The 19,741-nt window shown below is 52.2% G+C and overlaps 1 protein-coding gene across 8 annotated transcripts in view; it reads left to right on the top strand.

The window, feature by feature from the left end:
• Abcc6 (ATP binding cassette subfamily C member 6) overlaps positions 1-19,741 on the top strand; it is a 47,547-nt gene that overhangs the window by 25,637 nt on the left and 2,169 nt on the right. For 4 of the 8 annotated variants that reach the window (XM_038313479.2, XM_038313480.2, XM_038313481.2 and 1 more), the window contains 14 exons: positions 374-500; positions 670-846; positions 2,442-2,609; positions 3,923-4,094; positions 6,726-6,801; positions 8,579-8,705; positions 9,410-9,617; positions 12,238-12,548; positions 12,700-12,899; positions 14,953-15,079; positions 16,250-16,351; positions 17,294-17,440; positions 18,303-18,461; positions 18,546-18,712. In XM_038313479.2, coding sequence (XP_038169407.1) covers positions 374-500; positions 670-846; positions 2,442-2,609; positions 3,923-4,094; positions 6,726-6,801; positions 8,579-8,705; positions 9,410-9,617; positions 12,238-12,548; positions 12,700-12,899; positions 14,953-15,079; positions 16,250-16,351; positions 17,294-17,440; positions 18,303-18,461; positions 18,546-18,712 — 2,268 coding nt within the window. Of the gene's footprint in view, positions 1-373; positions 501-669; positions 847-2,441; positions 2,610-3,922; positions 4,095-6,725; positions 6,802-8,578; positions 8,706-9,409; positions 9,618-12,237; positions 12,549-12,699; positions 12,900-14,952; positions 15,080-16,102; positions 16,142-16,194; positions 16,352-17,293; positions 17,441-18,302; positions 18,462-18,545; positions 18,713-19,741 lie in introns of those variants that run through there. The other 4 variants (XR_005283457.1, XR_005283456.1, XM_038313483.1 and 1 more) reach the window with 4 other exon arrangements.

The raw sequence follows: 19,741 nt of genomic DNA, 5'->3' as shown, positions 1-19,741 counted from the left end.
AGCCAAGCAATCACATCATGTCCTCTCTGTGTGCATGTGTATGTGTGCGTGGATAGGCATACAGTGGTACACGTGGGCACACACATGTGTTTACATCTGTGTACTGCCTGTGCATGTGACTCTGTACACTAATGTTTGTGGCATATCTGTAAGGGCTTGTGTGGCAGGCACAGTGTACATGTGACGTGCTCAGATGTAAGAGGGAAGGCAGTTCAGATACTCAGACAAGGATCGGGGAGGAACGGCCCTGTGTATCCTCTTAATGGTCTCCCCAAGGCCTGAACAGCAGGACGGGGTGGGTGTGTCTGGGGTTCCCTGCTTCTGTACACACCCAAACTGGCCTTTCAGAGCTGTATTTCCCCTGGGTTGTCAGGATCAACCTCACCGTGCCCCAGGGCTGTCTGCTGGCTGTTGTGGGTCCAGTGGGGGCTGGGAAGTCCTCCCTGCTGTCTGCCCTGCTTGGGGAGCTGTTGAAGGTGGAAGGGTCTGTGAGCATTGAGGTAAGGCCACCCTGTTCCTCCCTGCCCCGGCCACTGAGATGTATCTTCAGAGATCCCTCATATCTTCCCTTCACAGTCCAGGTGACTGTCAAGCACTGTCAGCCCCCTGTCCTCTGAACACCCAGTCCCCTACTCTCATATGAACTACCAACAGCGAGACGTGTTTCAGGGTTCCGTGGCCTATGTGCCCCAGGAGGCCTGGGTCCAGAATACCTCAGTGGTGGAGAATGTGTGCTTCAGGGAGGAGCTGGACCTGCCCTGGTTGCAGAAAGTTCTGGAAGCCTGTGCCCTGGAGTCTGATGTGGCCAGCTTCCCTGCAGGAGTTCACACCCCAATAGGGGAGCAGGTGAGGAGCCCCTGGAGCCAAATACCTCCCTGACCTGAGGATAGTATGATGAGGGAAAATAGGGACAGAAAGGGTGTAGTGGAGGCCTCAGCTCAAAGCCAAACATATAGAAGCTGCTCTGTTATTAAGGAGAAACTGGTTTTAAAAAATAAAACAGAGACAAAAAGAGAGAAGAATGCCCTGCTGTGTAATGTAAGCCAGATTGCTTCCCCTTTCTTTGCCTCACCAAAGTATCTAAGCTGAGATGGTCCCCACACAGGACACAGGCATCTGAAGCAATTGAACACACAGAACCAGAAAACTATGTGCTAAGTGCTAGCCCCCTACTTGTTTTTGTAAATAAAGTTTTATTGGGACACAGTCATCTATTCATTGCTTATGATCATGACTACTTCAGATTGGCAATTGTGACAGACATCAAATGGCCCTCAAACTTTACAAAAGTTATTCTCTGTCCCATCCTAGAAAATGTGGACCTGCCCCTGGGTTAGGGAACGGGTAATCAATGCTGGGATCAAGCTGGAGGTTTTGCAGATTCTGAGCAACTGCTTCGCCTCTAAGCTACAGCCTCTTGTTTTGGTTTGAGACAGCCTCAGTCTCTTGAGTGCTGAGATGATGGGCATGAGCCACCACAGCTGGCTGGGGCCCCTACTTTCCATCCTTCTCCCTTCAGAGCAATCACAGCCCAGCAGACAGAGGGCCATGCCAAGAGTTCAAGTCCCTCCCTCCCTCTTTCAGAACTCTCAGGGCTTCCCAATGCCTTCAGTCAGAGCCAAAGTTTTGAGCAACTCCAGAAAGCCCCGATGTGACCCCATTTCTCCCTCTACCTCATCTCCCGTCATACTTCCGTGTTCCTGCTCTCTCCAGCTACAGGGACCCCCTCATGCTCACCCCATCTCCGAAGCACACTCATCCTGCAGGGCCCCAGCTGGAAAGCTGTCCCCATAGAACACTCAGGGCTCACATCCTGCATCACCTTTGAGGGCAGGCCTGCTCTTGTCCCCTTTCCCATCACGTGTTCATTGGATGAAAGGTCAGAAGAGTGGGGCGCTCACTGCTAGATCCCTTCAGCCAAGGGCAGTCAGTAAATAAATGAAAATAAGGACCAGATAGTTAGACAAGGGGGTGAGTGGCATCCTCAGGGAACATGTCAGCAGTTGAGGAAAGGGAAGAAATACTGGGAAGAGAGGGAGGAGACACAGTGCAAAGAAACCAACATCTCCAGAAGGGACGCTGGGAAGGGGAGAAGCAGGCTCAGGCCAGTAAGGGTTCTGGCTCAGCAGAGGCAAGGGTGACCCAAGAGCAGGTGACCTGCGCTGTCCCTCACTGACTGAGCAGGTCTGTCCCTCACCTATGTCATGCTGGGTTTTTTGTTTGTTTGTTTTGCTTTGTTTTCTGAGACAGGGTTTCTCTGTGTAGCCCTAGCTGTCCTGAAACTCACTCTGTAGACCAGGCTGGCTTTGAACTCACAGAGATCCACCTGCCTCTGCCTCCCAAGTGCTGGGATTGAAGGCGTGCGCCACCCGCTCCTGGCCACCCAGTCATTCTGATGTCACCAGCAGATGTGTATTTGAGTCCCTGTCTCATGTTCCCAGGGCATGAATCTTTCTGGGGGCCAGAAGCAGCGCCTGAGCTTGGCTCGGGCTGTGTACAGAAAGGCTGCTGTGTACCTGCTGGATGATCCCCTGGCGGCCCTGGATGCCCATGTCAGCCAGCGTGTCTTCAAACAGGTCATCGGGCCCAGTGGACTGCTCCAGGGTACGGTAAGTGTGTGTCAGAGTGAAACTGAGGAAGTCCTGAGAGTTCTGTCCTAACCAGCCCTTCTCCAGTCCAGTTTTCTTCTTTGTATCTGTCAGCTTTTCCTGCAACAACGCTGTGTAACAAACAGCTTCCCAAATCTCAGTGGCTTACCTTTACTTCTTTCTTAGGAGATTTGTGGTTAAACTATTTATAATGTTTCAGTTTTATGATGATCTCAAAGTGATACATACTTAACTTTTTAAAAAAAATTTTAAAAGGTTTTGATCTTTTCCTGGGTAGCAATTCTTTCTCATAGTGCTAGTTGGTGTTCATGAACTGGGGCTCCATCTGCTGTATGATCTTGAGGAGGAAAAAGCAAGCTCTGAGGAGCACTTCATGGCTGAGTTCTGGTCCTTGGTGTGTTAAGTGTAATGTATTCCCATACCAGGGTTGCCACTCAGTGGTAGTTTTACATGTGCAAGGCCTTGAGCACCATCCCCAACACCTCCTGAATAGCCATGGTGCATGCCTGTAATCCTACCAGGGACGTGGAGGCAGGATAATCAGAAACTCGGGGTTATTTATAGTGTCTTGGCCAGCTTTCACTGTTAACTTAGCACAGCCCAGTCCACTGGGAGGAAAGCCTTGCCTGAGGAATTTCCTAGATCAGACTGGCCTATGGGCATGTCTGTTAATTGATGTAAGAGGGCCCAGCCCACCCCACAGTCCCACACCACTACCACTATCCCTGGGCTGGTGGGTTGTGCAATGAAGCCAGGTGAGCATGGTCCCGTGAGGGACCCATCCAGCAAGCAGCATCCCAACGGATCCTGCTGTACTTCCTGAGCTGCGAGGGAGTTCCCTGAGTGGAGGAAACACCACAGGGAAGAGCAAGGAGGCCTGCCTTCAGGATCCTGCCTCCAGCTCTGTCCTGACTTCCCTACTGATGGCCTGTGACCTGGAAATGTAAGCCAAATAAACCCTTTTCTCCCTAAAGTGTTTTGGTCACAGTGTGTCACAGCAACAGAAATGAGGTTAGAGCACTTGGGTACAGAGTGAGTTCAAGGCCAGCCTGGTATACGTGACACCCTGTCTCAAAAGACATTTTTAAAAGTACTTCCACTTGTTCTGTTTTGATCTTCAGGTGAGTTTCTCAGATCGCCCCATCCCATCAGAATGGGAAGCTCTCTCAGGCTCCCTTTAAGCCCAGGTCTTTTCGATTTGAGACACCCCACTACTCTCCAGAACAAGGGCAGGTACACAGGAAGGGCTGTGTTCCCCCTTTCTGACTCGGGGACACTCCAGCTCGTGTAACTTCTGCCCCTGCTCTGCCCAGACTCGGATCCTTGTGACGCACACACTACACGTCCTGCCCCAGGCTGACCAGATCCTGGTGTTGGTCAATGGTACCATCGCAGAGATGGGCTCTTACCAGGACCTTCTGAGCAGAAACGGAGCCCTGGTGGGACTTCTAGATGGAGCCAGACAGCATGCAGGAGGAGGAGAAGGTATTGACCTGGCATCACTGCATCTCTGTGCCTGGCTCTGGCTGCCCTCTGGAGGTTACAAGGGTCCCATTGATGGGGATGGAGCGCCCTGACCACAGCCATCCTGAGGGCCTCTCTGCTGCTGCTCTGGCCCTGCAGGCAGACCACCCCTCCCCCACAAAGAGCCAAGGACACTTCCTGGGGCTCACAGTGTCTCTCACCATACCTTTGGCTCTCTGTGTGTTTATGTGCGTAGGCACACGTGTGTGCAGTGTGCATGCATATGTAGTTGGAGGCCTGAGGTCACTCTCAGCTGTCATTCTCAGGAGTTGTCACCTGGCTTTTTAGAGCCAGGGTACCTAATTGCAACCCAGGTTTACTGATTCAGCTAGACTGGCTGACCAGTGAGCTCCAGGGATCCTCCCTCCCCGCCTTATCGGAGCCAGGGCTACAGGCAGGTAGTACCACGCCTGGCTTTTTGTGTGGGTCCTGGAGGGGGGAGCTCAGGTCCTCAGACCTGTGAGACAAGCACTTTACCAATGTAGCCTCTCCTCAGCGCTAAGTGACAACATTTCATTTGATCTCACAAGGGCCCTCTAAAGTGGGGGCAGTCACTACTGTCCTTGTACAGAGCACTGAGGCCTGTGTCTATAGTCCCAGAGTAGAATTCAGGGAGTCCCACCCAGTGTCTATGGTCAGAGATGTTATGAGGAAATCAGAGATAGCATCTGATCCCAGGGTCCCTCTGTATTCAAGAGGGTAAATAACAAACTTGCAGAAGGAACATCGGCCATGAACATTGTCTTAGGTTTCTCTTGCTGTGAAGACACACGATGACCAAGGTGACTCTTGTAAAGGGAAATCATTTAATTGAGGTGGCTGACACTTTTAGAGGCTTGGTCCATTGTCATCATGGTGAGACACGGTGGCACACAGGCACACATGGTGCTGGAGAAGGTGCTGTAGGTGCTCCATCTTTACTTGGAGGCAACAGGAAGTGGTCTGTCTCACTTGGCGTGACCTGAGCATATAAGAGACCTCAAAATCCACCTCCACAGTGATATGCTTCCTCCAACAAGGCCACACATCCTAACAGTGCCACTCCCTGGGGGCCATTTTCTTTCAAACCACCACACACACACAGTGAGAAACCCTTCACTCATTACAGCTCAGTGAGTCAGCACGGTGCCTGACTGTCTCCATCTCACAGGTGGGGAAACCGAGGCCTGCAAGTTAAGAAACTGGCCCATGGCTTCATGTGTGGCTTGCTGGCATCAGTGCTGGGCCATGAAGCCAGGCTACTAGGAGCCAGAGAACACGCTTTTGAATTCGTTGGCCGTTGCTGTCCCCTATGTCTCAAGCCTTGCTTTAATGTTACCCCTGGTCTAGGGCTTTGCCTCTTCTAGAAACATCTGCTCGGCATTGGCCCTACGTGATATGTTGGGGAGATGGCTCGGTTGGCAAAGTGTTTGCCTTGCAAGCAGGGAGACCTGAGTTCAGTCTTCTGCACCCCTTTAAAATGCTTGGCATGGTAGCCCATAGTCTCAGCTTTGGCGAGACTGAGACAGGAGGATCTCTGGGAGTTGCTGCCCCATCAGCCTAGCCTGATTCGTGAGGTCTAGGCCAGTGAGAGACAGCATTCCCGTTCTCTAGCTTCTGCATGCATGCCCACACAAATACACATGCATGCACACATACGTACCCACATACACACACCTACACATACATACAAATACAAAAAAAAACTGTCTTAATTACTTCTGTTGCTGTGATAAGACCCCAGGACCAAGGCATCTTAGAGAATAAAAGAGTTTATTTGGGGCTTAGAGTTCAAAGGATTGGAGTCCACAACCATCATGGTAGAGAGCATGCCGGCAGGCAGGTGGACATGGTAACTAAAAGCTCACATCTTGAGACACAAATCACAAGACAGACAGAGACTAAAAAAGACTCAGACTTTGAAAATTCTCAGAGCCTGCCCCCGTGACACACCTCCTCCAAGGCCACACTTCCCAATCCTTTCCAAATAGTTCTAACAACTGGTGACCATGTCTTCAAATGTGTGAGTCTCTGGGATCCATTCCCATTCAAACCAACCACAACACTTAACTGTTGACTCGCTGTGTCATTGTGAGATGGGTGATGGGACCTTGAGCACAGAACTTGCACATTTGTATTGGACAGCTTTTGCTGTGACAGTGCTGTGTAACAAACATCACCCACATGTCAATGGTTAGTAATAGCAGCTACTTCTTGTTCACAGGTCTGGCCCTAAGCCATTATATTTCTGGCCCAATCTGGGTAACATCAATGGGAGGTTATTCCTGGGGAATTTGGCACATGAGATATCATGTGAGTTAGTGAGGAAAGAACAGTCTAGGTGTACTAAACTGCCTGAGCAAGTGTGTTGAGGATGCAGGGGCAGCGTGCTATTTTCCCAGCTCCATAGCGTGTGCTCAGTATCTTCTGAATGAATGAATGAGGATAAATGACCCAGGGAAAGGTTGAGAGCAGAGAAAGGTTGCCAGAGCAGCAGCAGGAACCACGCTAGGAAGTGTTGTCCAGAGAGGTTAGGGCACTGCAGCAGTGAGTGTCAGAGCCAGTATCTGGACTCCCTGGTGTGCCCTTCACTGATGTCCCTGACCCTTGCAGGTACACACGCTGAGGCCACCAGTGATGACCTTGGAGGTTTTCCTGGAAGTGGGAGGCCCAAGAACAGACCAGAAAGGTGGGTTCCCTGGTGCCGAGCACGAGAGGGCCAGGCTGAGGACAAACTGGATGCTATGGCTGCTGTACCCCAGCCAGAGGGGCAGCCAAACTCACGGGTGGAGCTGCCTGTGAATACCCCATGGGCTCGGTGATGGATAAGTCATCCACCCCAAACAATCCGCCAGTTAACAAGCGCACTAAGCTCCAGATGGCCAGTTCTAAGACAAGTCCTTCAAGTGGGTGATGTCAGTCAGTAGAGCAGGGCAGGCTGGCTTCTGGGAAAACTTTTCTCAACATGGCTGGAAATGACAGGGCTAGGCTGCACTCTTCCCATTCTGTAGGGCAGGCTGGGCTGGAGTCTGGCCGAGCACACAGATGGGGGTCACCAAGAGGGAGCCTCCCTTCCTACCAGTCCTCTGTGTCCAAAGCACATGTGACTCACTGTGAACCCGGACTTTGACAACAACCGGCCACCATGTACCAGGCAGTGTGGGTTTCTACAGCAGCAGGTGGGCGAGCGTACAAGGGAGGCTGAGGGTCTTTGGACCTTGTAGATACTGAGGGTGGGGACAGATCCTCTGACATCATGACAGCTGGCCACACTGAGAGTGCTCCTTAGTGGCAGGGTGATACACAGGAAGCTGAGTAAGAACAGGAAGAAGGGTAGATGTGGATGTGGGAACGGGTGGAGAGATGGATGTATAATAGGGAGGAAGGGAAGAGGCATGAACTGACAGATGTGGGAATGGGGAGAGTGAAGAAAGGATAAAAGAGCAGATGGGGGATGAATGAATGGATGAAGGGGAAGATGAAAAGAGGCATGGATGAGGCCGGGCGTGGTGGCGCACGCCTTTAATCCCAGCCCTTGGGAGGCAGAGGCAGACAGATCTCTGTGAGTTCGAGGCCAGCCTGGTCTACAAGAGCTAGTTCCAGGACAGGCTCCAAAGCCACAGAGAAACCCTGTCTCGAAAAAGCAGAAGGAAAAAGAGAAGAGGCATGGATTAATGGGAGGGTGAACGGTTAGCTACCTGGATGAACAGACAGATGGAAGAATGCTGGGGAGGCAGGAAAGAAGCATGGATGGATGGAGAGGAAAAAGGATGGGTGGATATGATTCATGGAAAATAGTAAATGATTGGTAATGCTAAGGAAACAACACACAGATACTAAATGATGGATAGCCCGTTTTTAGCTAGGGAAACTGAGGCACAGAACAGCTAAATCTGTCCACACTTCCATAGATGACAGAAATACAAATATCTTCAGCATCAGAATGCAAAAACTAAAACGTGACATCCAGACAAGCTGCACTGTTGAGTCTAAGGGTCAACAGCAGGGGAAACTGGAGCAAAGCTTAAGCCAAAGTGAAACTTCAGAAGACAGAGTTTCCTGTTTGGACAACCGCTTCGGTTTATGAAATGGCATCAGCGGACTTGTATGACTCTAGAGTGATTGAACTGGGTACCATGTAGGAGGGAAATATGGTGCCTAGGTCATGTATCCATCTGTGTACTCACCCATGTGCCCACCCATGTGTCCACCCATTGTGTCCATCCATGCATCCACCCATGTGTCCATCCATGTGTCCATCCATCCACTTTTCTATCCACCCACCCATGTGTCCATCCATCCTTCTTTCATCCGTCCACCCACGCATCCGTGAATGCACACCTTCGCACTCCCCCCTCCTGAGGAGAGCTAGAAAGAATATTGCAGAGCTCACTGGCTACCCCCTGAAGGGGCTCATGGTCCCCATGAGAGAATACACTAACATCCTCATCTCCTCTGAATGACAGGCTCAGGCCCCTCGAGTCAGCCACTGTGAAGGACAGCACCGCTTCAGAGGCACAGACGGAGCCTTCTCTGGATGACCCTAAGGGGACAGAATTGACAACAGAAGAGGACAACGTGCAGTATGGCCGGGTAACTGCCAGTGGCCCTGCTTCGGTCTGCACACTGGGACCGCACTCACCTTTCTCCTCCTACTACAGGCCAAATGGGATTCTAACCTTCCTGTTTCTTAATCCTGACAATCTCCCACCTCGCCCTACTCCTTCCCCTGAAAGCCAGACGGTAATGGCCTCTTTTGTCTTCTTCCCTCCCTCCCTCCCTCCCTCCCTCCCTCCCTCCCTCCCTCCCTCCTTCCCTCCCTCCCTTCCTTTACTCTGTATTCCAAGCTGGCCTCGAACTCACAGAGATCCACCTGCCTCTGCCTCCCGTACGCCACCACCTCCAGGCAGCAATAGCCTCATTTTAAAGATGAAGGAGCCAGGGTGTATAGGAGCTGGTTCTTGTCTCTATGACAACACTCCAAATTTGGGAAGCCCAAATCTGAAAGACATACTATCATTTCTCTTCTCCCATACCACCTTACCTTTGTCCTCAGCCCATCCTTAACCCATGTGTGTATCCCTCACACGTCCTTCCTTCACCACCCAGAGCAGCCAGTAGCTACGGCTTCCCACGGCCCACATGGGTCTACAGCAGTAGGGTCCTGAGGCAGGAGTCTGTGGAAAGATGCCCAGTGAGGCTTTGCTAATGATGCCTTTGGGAATTTGATCCGACCTTGACCCAACTCACTCTCTCCTCATCCCCCGCACTCCATCCCTCCTCTGTGTGTCCCACAGGTGAAGACCACCACGTACCTGAGCTACCTGAAGGCGGTGGGCACACCCCTCTGCACCTACACCCTGTTTCTCTTCTTCTGCCAGCAAGTGGCGTCCTTCTGCCAGGGCTACTGGCTGAGCCTCTGGGCTGATGACCCAGTCGTGGACGGGCGGCAGACGCATGCAGCCCTGCGTGGCTGGGTCTTTGGACTCCTGGGCTGTCTCCAAGGTACCTTGTGTCCGTGAGCTCAAGCTCTGCTCCCACTCCACCCCCTCCTGTCCTTGGATGTCTGCTCAGAACATCCTAGGAGCGATCATCCCAGGTCCTCAATGTAGTCTGGAGGGAATGAGGGCCTGAGGACAGCTCTCCCCTACTAAGAAGGTATCCCTGAAGTTAGCCAGCTAATGGACTCAGTCACCCGCCCCAAACCTCCAGACGGCTACATTCATCACAACTGAACCCAGGCCATGACCCCTCCCCAGGGCACTCTCTTTCACTGCCTCATTTTCTCCTTTCTTTTTCATTCATTCTTTCTTTTCCTTCCTTCCTCCCTCCTTCCTCCTCGATCCCTTCCTCCTTCCTTCCTCCCTCCCTCCTTCCTCCTTTCTTCCCTCCTTTTTCCTTTACTCTCTTCTTATTTCCCTCCTTCCCTCCTTCCTCCTTTTCTCCCTCCTTCCTTCCCTCCCTCTCTCCTTCCATCCCTCCCTCTTTCCTTCTTCCTCCCTCCCTTCCTTCCTTTCTTCTTGGGAACTTTTAAAAAACACTTGTTTGTTTATTTACTTATTTTCAGTGTGTTCATGGACACATGGACACCACAGCACACGTGTGGTCACACCTATAGGAGTGGGTTTTCTCCTTCTCCCACACAGATCCCAGAGTTGGTATGGCCAGGCATCAGCCTTGGTGGCAAGTCCTTCTGCTGAGCCTTCTCACCAGCCCAACTCAATTTATTGTTCATTTCGAGGCAGTCTTTCCTCAGAGCCCAGGCTGACCGCAAACTCAAGATCCCCGACTTTCCTCCCAAATGCTGGGACTATCAGTGTGCACCTGCACACTCAGATCCTTCAATTAAAATAGCAATAATTCCTGAAGTGATTGCAGGCTCGCCTCTGCCAGAAGGCAAGGTGCGAAGGGCTCCTATGTGCCCTTTGCCATGGACACCGGGCTACAAAGTGGTACTGCCACATTGCATCAAGGATCTCGACTTGTTGCACAGTGGCACTATTTCATGGTTTATGTAGCAGTCCTCACAACCCCCACACTCGGGCTACCGGGCATACATGTCCCTGCAAGGATCATCTATGATGCCCTTGTCGAACCTCATGCTCCCTGTTCCAGTCTCCCCTGTCCTTAGCCCGACGCCCTGACATTTCAAACATGGCCACAGTGGAACGAAAATGCCGCTGAACACGCAGGCCTGGCCCTTCATGAAAGGTGAATTTGCCAGAAATAGTGACACACTCCTGGATCCCCAGCTACTTGTGAGGCTGACAACAGGATAGTTGCAAGTTTAAGGCCACCCTGGGCTCGGGGACAATCCAGGTAACTTAGTGAGATCCTATCTCAAAACAAGTGAAAACAGGCGTGGTGGCTCAGTGCAAAGGCAGCCCCCTCCAAACCTGTTGACTTGACATGACTCTCGGGAACCATGTGGCAGAAGGAGAGATCAGACTTCTAAATACATGCTATGTCATGGACATGTGCACGTGTGCGCACACACACACACACACACACACACACACACAAAGTAAATGTAATTTTTAAGTAAAAGGGGGCATCTGAGGATATAGCTTAATGTAGAGTGCTTGCCTAGCATGTGTGAGGCCCTGGGTTCAGTCCCCAGCACTGCAAACACAAAGAACGTTCAGCATGAGTTACTAGGACTTTAGCCACATCAGGAAGGTGCCATAAGCCTCCCTGACCCTAGGTACCCTTATAGTCTATAAACCAGGGACCCTTATATCTGTAAACTTGTCTCTCTCAGCTGGAAAAAGCTACTTTCAAGATGGTCACTTCATCTACTAGCACGGGCTAGCCTGGGGTGGTTGCACACTCTTAAAGTCTCAGCACTCCAGAGGTGGAGGCAGGGGAATAAAGAGTTTATAGTTATCCTCTGCTACATCACAAGTTCAAGGCTAGCCTGGGCTACATGATTCCCCCCCCCCATCTCAAAAGAACTAGACAGTCTCTAGGATCAACCCAGCCATCAGAGAAGCTGGTTCCTGGAGGAGGTTGGGAGCAGGTGCCAACGACCCAGTAGTACCTGGCGTGCAACAAGCCACCTCAACATCCCCAACATCCCAAGTCCACAGCACTTTGCTCCAGCTCAGCCTTCATCCACCAGGGAAGGTTCTGATTGGCCCTTTACAAGTCACCCTTTACAGGTGACCATCATGAACCAATCACAGTGACCCACATGGCTGGTGTGTACTAATTGTCTAGCTGAGTCATGTGACTGCCCTCACTTAGTGTGAGACCATGATTGGCAGTAGAGTTCCCTCCTCTTACAGCCTCTTCTGCATATGGCGGCTTCTTGACCCCTTGTATCCCTTAGCTGTGGCCGACCACTCCAGTTTCTATCTGTGTCTGCGCATCTGCTTCCTGTCTGTGCCCAGTTCAGAAGGACACAGGTGTAGTCCCCGCCCAAAATCTAGAGTATTCTTTTAATTGTACCTATGAAACTTCTATTTCTAAATAAGGTTGCAGTTGGAGGTTGGGGTGGGCATGAGTTTGGGAAGACCGTATGCTACGCCCCAGTAGTAGATCTATCGGGTCATACGATGGTCCCCGGGTGCTGGGAGACTTGCCGCAACCCAGCAGCAGGTTCTACTCGAAGTCCCCTCTGCAGCCGTCGGACTGTTTGCCTCCATGGCTGCGGTGTTCCTGGGAGGGGCCCGTGCCTCCGCTCTGCTTTTCCGGAGCCTCCTGTGGGATGTAGCTCACTGTCCCATCGGCTTCTTCGAGTGCACGCCTGTCGGGAGACTGCTGAACCGCTTCTCCAAGGAGACGGACACAGTGGATGTGGACATCCCAGACAAGCTGAGGTCCCTGCTGACCTATGCCTTCGGCCTCCTGGAAGTCGGCCTAGCGGTGTCAATGGCCACGCCTCTGGCCATGGTGGCCATCTTGCCGCTCATGCTCCTCTATGCTGGGTTTCAGGTATGGAGAGCTCAGAGCCCAGATCTTGCTGAGGTCTCTTAGTTGCCCTCTGTTCTGCCTCACCACCAAGCAGGCCGACGACAGAGGATACCTGCTCCTCCTTGTTCTCTAAGAGCTCCCTCTCAGCGTCCCTGTCCCCCTCCCACCACAGAGCCTCTATGTGGCCACATCTTGCCAGCTGAGACGCCTGGAGTCGGCCAGCTACTCATCTGTGTGTTCCCATATGGCTGAGACCTGCCAGGGCTGTCCCGTAGTCAGGGCCTTCCGGGCCCAGGGACCCTTCACGGCACAGCACGACGCCCTTATGGATGAGAACCAGAGGGTCAGTTTCCCACGACTGGTGGCTGACAGGTACGAAGAGCCTGGGATCAGAGTACACCTGGAAAGCCCCTCCCTGCAAGGGTTGAGCTGCATGGTTAGAGGGGTCAAATGGCTGGAGCACAGTCCTACAAGCTGAGGACAGTCTGAGGCCGGGTTCCACTCAGACCATCTGAGCACACAGAGCAGACAGGGTCTCTGACATCCAGTGGGTTAGAGGTACAAACAGAAGCGTGGTTGCCAGACAACAGTCCCAACCTCTGTTTCCTTGGTGACAGAGTAGCTGGTATCAAACGTCCTTAATATTCTTTGGGAGAGCATGATGTAGGGTCGACTTCTGGCTTGGCCATTTTCAAGCAGGTAGACACTGGACAAGTTACCTGACCTCCCTGAGCCTCGCTCACTCAACTGCCGTCGCACTTGGGCAGCTTTGAGGATCCAGCAGTTCCCAGGAGTGTGCTTCTAACATGTGTACCGCATACCTGGTCCTTCCCGAGCCTTGGTTTCCTCAGCTGTCCAATGGAAACAGTGTCATCTCCCCTTGCAGCCAGGGGACCAGGCATCACATGTGATGCTCCCAAGGACATGATAGGTACTTGTTCAGTCAAGGTCCCGAGCTCCTTGAGCGTGCCTGCTTATAATACCCGCTCGCTATCTGTTAAATGAACGAGCAGACAAATGAATGATATAGCCGGTCTCAGTGAGAGGTGCGTATTGGATCTATCCGTTCAGAATGTACTGTTGAGCACATACCTCATGCTGACCTTTGGACGGGATCTAGAGACAGAGAAAACAAGATCTCTGTCCCCATGGAGCCCAGGACTCCTATTGGTGACAACGGTTGGTGACATCAAATGATTTGTCTGGAGAGAGAAGCCTGGGGAAGAAGGACAGTGGGTGCGAGAGAAGGAGAAACGCAGTCAGGGCTGGCTCCCAGGAGAGAGCGCTGGAGCTGCCTGCAGGAGGAGGCCTTTGAAGTAAGAGGGTGTGGGCTCAAGCTCACATTCGAACTCACTTTACCAATATCCAGGCATAGTGGCGTGAGCCTATCATCTCAGCACTTGGGAGAGAGGGCTTGGAGCGGAGGCACGTGGGTCCCTGAGGCTCACTGGGCAGCCAGCTAGCTCTTTTGATGAGTTCTAAGCCAATGAGGGACCCTGTCTTAAAACAGGAAGATAGAGCTGGGCTATAGTGGGTGTGCCTTTAATCCCAGCACTCGGGAGGCAGGGGCAGGCGGATCTCTGAGTTCATCAGAGTGAGTTCCAGAACAGCCAGAATGACACAAAGAAACCCGGTCTCAAAATTTACCAAAAAAAAAAAAAACAAGGTGGATGACACCTGAGGAATGACTGTTGGGGGACATCTGAACACACTGTGAACCCTGAGTTTGCATTTGCGTTAATTCAATAAAATTAACCTTGGATCAGGAAACCAAGTTAGCAGCTAGTTAACAGAAAGAAATCATAGAGCGTCAGAAGGCGCCTAGAAGAGATGGATGCAACGGAGTGGGAGGAATTTGGAGTGGTGAAATTTGGAGCAGAAGGATGCTCTCTTTGGGAGAGAAGGTCAGCTGGTTGCTACTCAGCCTCTCTGAGCTAGCAGGTTTTCACCACAACCTTTGAAGCTCAAGATTTATTTATAAATAGGATGATAGAGATTTAGTTAATGCTGCCTTTAGCAGAGGCAGAGCTGGTGCCTACGGGAACAGAATTCACACCAGCCTCAGCCTGAGTGGCCGGGCCGCTGCCAGGAAGCAGGTCATAACTGCACAGATGCAATAACTGGCAGAACTAGCAGCAGATTATAAAGCACAGCCACTGTGCCAAAGATTAAACAACAAATGACAGTTGAGACTGACCTCTGACTTGCACACACACATGTGTACAAGTAGCCAAACACCCACCAGGGAGAGAACGTCTCCAAAACAGGAAGCTATGTGAAACTCCCAACATGTGCCAGGCCCTCGGCTTGGTCGTTGGGCAAGGCAGTTAGGTCCCATTGTGAGGCCCCCAGTGGGTGCTGAGTGGCTACCATGATCAGAGAAATGGGTCCTGCTTGTCCTGCTGAGCCCTGCTTTTCTCTACAGGTGGTTGGCTGCCAACCTGGAGCTCCTGGGGAATGGCTTGGTGTTCGTGGCCACTCTGTGCGCTGTGCTGAGCAAGGCTCACCTGAGTGCCGGCCTGGTGGGCTTCTCAGTCTCAGCTGCCCTCCAGGTACTCCTCCATCCCACCTCCAGCAGAACAGGGACAGATGGCCCCTGCTGGAGTGTTCTCCACCGCCCAGCACCAGGGAACCTTGTATGACCTCAAGCAAGGGGCTCAAGACCCTCTGTGTACCCATCCAAGTAATGGTCCAGCACTCTGCCACTTCCAGTTAGGCAAGACAGAATGTTGAGAGGTTTCCAGTGGGGGTGTTTATTGTTAGTGCTTGACAGTATGCAGTGCTGGGTTAGAATACCTGTTTCCACAAAAACACACATACACACTCTTTCACACATACACACACTCTTACACAGTCTCTTGCACACTCTTACACACATATACACTCTTACACAGTCTCTACACACTCACACACTCTTACACATTCTCTCCTTACACACACCGTCTTACACTGTATCTTACACACAATTATCTCCTTACATACACCATCTTACCTTGTATCTTGCACACACACACAATTCTCTCCTTACACACACCATCTTACCCTGTATCTTGCACACACATACAATTCTCTCCTTGCACACACTGTCTAACCCTGTGTCTTGCACACTTACACACAATTCTCTCATTACATACACCATCTTACCCTGTACCTTGCACACTCTTGTACGCATGTGTCCACATACACCCCATCTCATCTGCACAGCAGCAGCAGTTGAAGGTGTTGCTCTAAGAACATCTTCATAAATTACCAGTCATATCCTTCAGGGTCAGTGGTCTGTGCAGAACCAGCAACAGCAAGAGAGGTCATGGAGGGCATGTGGCAGGCTGTCCCTGTGAGCCAGCAGAGGGAGAGGAATGAGAGCAGGACCAGCTACGGAACTGTTCATCAGCCCCAGGAAGGCACTTAGAGGCTCAGTGGCATGGAAATCAGGGAAGGCCTAGCCCCTCTGTAGAAGCTGCCTGAATAGAACCCACAGACCCAGGACTTATGTGAGTCCTGGAAAAGCCAGGTACCTTCTCTGGTCCTGTCTGAAACAGTGCTGCCCCCTGCTTGCTCTATTGTCTGTCTTATAGGCCAGAGCCCAGTCCCACCCCTGAGGGCCCAGGTACTCAACCTCACTGTGCCTACAGTCCCTCTTTCTTTGCCTTCCCTGGCACTTGGCTAGGGAGGAAACCTGATGAGACCCAGCGGAGCCCAGCTGAGGTGTCTTCTCAAACCAGGTAACACAGACCCTGCAGTGGGTGGTCCGCAGCTGGACGGATTTGGAGAACAGCATGGTGGCAGTGGAACGCGTGCAGGACTACACCCACATCCCCAAAGAGGTGATGAGAGGGAGTCTGAAGCTTCCTGCTGTAGCAGGACAGGTCACTCCACTGAGTGCCACGCTGTAGTGACAGCATCACTGCAGCAGCAGGAAGGGCATTCCCTCAGCTTCGTGACGTGAAAGTGACAGCCATGTTCCAGCCATGCAATGGGGCATAGGGCAGGGAGAGCCCTCATCCAGGCCAACAATGGTGGTAGAGTGATTTCTTAACCTAGTGACAAGCCAGGACAGCTGCGGGTGCCAAGGACAGACAAGGATTCTCATGGCGCATGACACAGTGACTTCTTAACCTAGCGGCAAGCCAGGACAGCTGCGTGTGCCAAGGACAGACCAGGGTTCTCATGGCGCAATGCCACAGGAATGGAGCAGTGAGGTCAATGATGTGGCATCAAGCTGGGCACAGCAGCTCACAACTAAATCTCAGCTCTTAGGAAGTTGAGGCAGGAGGATTGCTGCTAGGTGGGAGCCTGCCTGGTCTGTGTAGTGAGTTAAGGCTAGTCTGAGCTACATAGTGAAAAGCTATTCTGGATGGAAAATTTGAAGTTATCCTGGGCTACATAGCAGATTGGGGCTAGCCTGGGCTATATAGTAAATTAGAAGTCAATTTTGGCTATATAAAGCAAGCAGGAGCCTAGCCTGAGCTACATAACAAGTTACATAGAGAGTTGGAGTATATATAGCCTGGGCTAAATAGAGATTTGGAGGCTAGTCTGGGTTACAGGAAAGTTAGATGCTAGTCTTGGCTATGCAGCATGTTAGAAGCTAGCCTGGGCTATATACTGAGACCTTGTGCTACCAACAAGACGCTCGAATGACCTGGAGTGATTTCCAAATGAAGGTGTAGTGTGGTATGTGGGAAACTGAGGCTCTGAGGGGCAGACCCCTGTGAAGAGCTTAAGACAACTCCTCTGACCTGTGTCCAACCCGCTCCCTGACGCAGGCTCCCTGGAAGCTGCCTACCTGCGCAGCCCGGCCTCTCTGGCCTACTCAGGGACAGATTGAATTCCGGGACTTTGGGCTCAGACACCGGCCAGAGCTGCCACTGGCTGTGCGGGGTGTGTCCCTGAAGATCCATGCAGGAGAGAAGGTGGGTGGCAGTCCTACAATATCCTGTGGGCAACAGGCTCCAAGTCTGAGAGCTGCCAGCTTTCTTTCTTTCTGTCTGGTTGGTTGGTTGGGTTTGGGTTTGGGGGTTTTGATTTTGTTTGGTTTGGTTTCTGGTTTTTCGAGTCAGGGTTTCTCTGTAGCTTTGGAGCCTGTCCTGGAACTTACCCTGTAGACCAGGCTGGCCTCGAACTCATAGAGATCCGCCTGCCTCTGCCTCCTGAGTGCTGGGCTTAAAGGCGTGCGCCACCACCTCCCAGCTCCTTCACTCCCATCTCCCAGGCCCTGATGTGCCTCTGAGGGTGGCTTCCTGTGTCTACCTTGATGTCCCTGGATGAGGGGCAAGCTAGGCTGCCTGGAAGGATGGATAAGGAACAGATGACAAAGGATGGAGGGTGGGAAAGAACGAGACCTTTGTTAGGGTGGGATGACGAGAAAGAAAGGACAGATGGACTGATCAGGGGCAGAGGAAAAATAAGGGCTGAAAGGACAGGATGCAGAGGAGGATGCGGGAGCTTTTAGGGAGGGCTCACGTGGAAGAATGGGGAGTGATGGAGGTGGCTAGGACAGAGAGGAAAGGTAAGGGGCAGAAATGTTGGGAGGAGGAGGAGCTAGAGAGAGCCCAGGTAGAAGGTGGGATGGAAGGATGAGTGGGTGTGTTGAGGGGTACACTCAGTCACTCAGTGGAGGGGTACAGAGATGGAAGGATGAGCGGGTGTGTTGAAAGCACGCGCTCAGTGGAGGGGGTACAGAGACAAGTCCTGTGCAGGGGAAGAGGGTATGCATGGACCTCAGGGCTAAGGCAGACCTGCTCAGTGTGGGCCTCACTCTTTGTTACCTGGCAGGTGGGCATCGTGGGCAGGACAGGGGCCGGGAAGTCCTCCCTGGCTTGGGGCCTGCTGAGGCTTCAGGAGGCTGCTGAGGGTGATATCTGGATTGACGGGATCCCCATCACCCATGTGGGACTGCACACACTGCGGTCCCGAATCACCATCATCCCTCAGGTGAGGCCTAGGACCGTGGGAAAGAGGTGATGGAGGTAGGAGCAACGGCATGGCCCTGTTCTGACCCAGCATCCCTCTGGCCAGGACCCTGTCCTGTTCCCAGGCTCTCTGCGGATGAACCTGGACCTGCTTCAGGAACACACGGATGAAGACATCTGGGCAGCGCTGGAGACGGTGCAGCTCAAGGCCTTTGTGGGCAGCCTGCCAGGCCAGCTGCAGTATGAGTGTGCGGGCCAGGGAGATGACCTGAGGTATGGCCATCCAGCAGGGGCAGACCAGAATGAACTGGGCAAGGGCAGGGACAGTCCGGGCTCTGAGCGTACTCCAGGGGACCTCAACTCTGTCTACTCATACAGGTCCCAACCCTCCCCAACAGTCCCAAGCCACAGGATCTCTGTGCCTTGTTCTTTTTCCCATGGCAAAGTGCCCACAAGGCACTCTGTCCCCCTCAGTATCTATTTTGCTACAAAAGCACTATGCTTGATGTTTGACTCTGATCTCAGATTCACTGTGGCTAAGTGATGTGGGTGTGTTGTGTGTGTGTGTGTGTGTAGTCTGCATGCATGTGTGTGGCATGTGTGCGCGTGCGTGCATGTGTGTGGTGTGTGTGTGGTGTGTGCATGTGTGCGTGTGTGGTGTGTGTGCATGTGTGCATGTGTGGTGTGTGTGTGCGTGCGTGTGTGCGTGCATGCATGTATGGTGTGTGTGGTGTGTGTGCATGTGTGTGGTGTGTGTGTACTGTGTGTGTACGTGTGTGTGGTGTTGTGTGCATATGTGTGTGGTGTGTGGTATGTGTGTGCGTGCAAGTGTGTGGGGTGTGTGTGTGCTTTGTGTGTGCTGTGTGTGTACGTGCATGTATGTGTGTGGTGTGTGGTGTGTGTGCACATGCGTGTGTGTGTGTGGTGTGTGTGCATGGTGTGGTGTGTGTGTGCGTGCTTGTGTGTGCTTGTGTGTGTATGATGTGTGTGTGGTGTGTGTGCATGTATGTGTGGTGTGTGTGTGGTGTGTGCGTGCGTGTGTGTGTGTTTGTGTGTGTGTGTAGGCCAAAGGTCCACCTTGAGTGTCCCCTCTATCACTCTCCACCTTGTTTTTGAGACAGGGTCTCTCGCTGAACCTGAAGCTCACAGATTCTCCCAGGCTGGTTGGCCAATAGGCTCGCAGGGATCCTTTTGTCTCTGCCTTCCCAGAACTGGGATCACAGATCCATGCCCTTGTGCCCAGCTTTTATGTGGGTATTGGGGATCTGAACTCAGATCCTCATGTTTGCACAACAGGAGTTT

The sequence above is a fragment of the Arvicola amphibius genome, chromosome 12 (assembly GCF_903992535.2).
Source record: "Arvicola amphibius chromosome 12, mArvAmp1.2, whole genome shotgun sequence".
NCBI classification, from domain to species: domain Eukaryota; kingdom Metazoa; phylum Chordata; class Mammalia; order Rodentia; family Cricetidae; genus Arvicola; species Arvicola amphibius.
Note: the sequence above shows the minus strand (reverse complement) of the source record. Positions and strands in the feature narration are given on the sequence as shown.